This window comes from Takifugu rubripes, chromosome 13, assembly GCF_901000725.2.
Source record: "Takifugu rubripes chromosome 13, fTakRub1.2, whole genome shotgun sequence".
Lineage (NCBI taxonomy): Eukaryota > Metazoa > Chordata > Actinopteri > Tetraodontiformes > Tetraodontidae > Takifugu > Takifugu rubripes.
This window is the reverse complement of record NC_042297.1, coordinates 1,580,838-1,581,739: the sequence shown is the minus strand read 5'-3', so window position 1 is coordinate 1,581,739 and position 902 is coordinate 1,580,838. Positions and strand designations below refer to the sequence as shown.

Genomic DNA, 902 nt, shown 5'->3' with positions numbered 1-902 from the left:
GACAGGATCACCTCCATCAGGATCTTCTTCCCCCCCCCCCGGTGCATGAGCGCGGCCCAGCTCCGTTTAAACCTTCTTTGAGATGCTAACAGAGCCGTTATTACATGAATGAGCTGCTGAATGTAGCATAGTTCTCCACTTTTACCTGATAACGTTTAGCCTGTTTATCTTTACATTTGAAGACGCAGCCGTTAGCAGCAGCGCTGGGACGACGGACGTGTTGGAACAGAAACGACCATTTCAGGGAGAAATGGTGGCAGCAGCAGCAACAATAATAATAATAATAATGGTCATTTCTGGGGTCGTCACCACACAACACATGGATGGCAGACACACCTGTGGTGCTATGGAAGGAGCGCTGCTGTTGTCACATTGGTCCTTCAGGTTGTTATTTACACTTCGCTTCTCATGACGTATTTTGGTAATGTTCAATCTTCGACCTGGGGGTTCCCAGAGGTACCATACAAATAAAAACACGCATATGAAGAGAATAGACACTCCAACTCTCTCTGTCGCCACCTGGGAGTCATTTAAACTTATTGGGTTTCAACTGAGTTGGAGACCTTGTATAACTATTATGATTATCAGGAATACTATGATTACAGCTAGCACCGAGGCTAGCATACTACAGCCCCAGCCAATCCTCTGGATTTTCCTGTATTGGCTTCTGTCTATATTTACCTGCTGCCGTCCTCGTAGAGTTTGTGAAACCAGTACACTGTTCCTGAACAGCAATAGATCATAACCTGTTGAAATAGCCCCCCTAAGTGAGTCGGCGGTTCTGAAACCTTCACTGACTTTCGGGTCTACCCAGACTCTATTCGTCTAAGTCCACCCTATTATCAGACTTTGCATCACCTTCCCGGTCGGAGTTTTCAGCAGAAATGACCTTCTTGCAATGA

The 902-nt window shown here is 46.1% G+C and overlaps 1 protein-coding gene across 1 annotated transcript in view; it reads right to left on the bottom strand.

Annotated features, from left to right (window-relative positions):
- Window positions 1-902, bottom strand: part of LOC115252218 (G1/S-specific cyclin-E1-like) — a 13,287-nt gene extending 12,385 nt beyond the window's left edge. The window contains exons 1-2 of the mRNA XM_029846781.1: window positions 859-902; window positions 682-746 (exon numbers count right to left, since the gene is read on the bottom strand). Coding sequence (XP_029702641.1) covers window positions 682-743 — 62 coding nt within the window. The 5' untranslated portion in view covers window positions 744-746; window positions 859-902. The remainder of the gene's footprint in view (window positions 1-681; window positions 747-858) is intronic.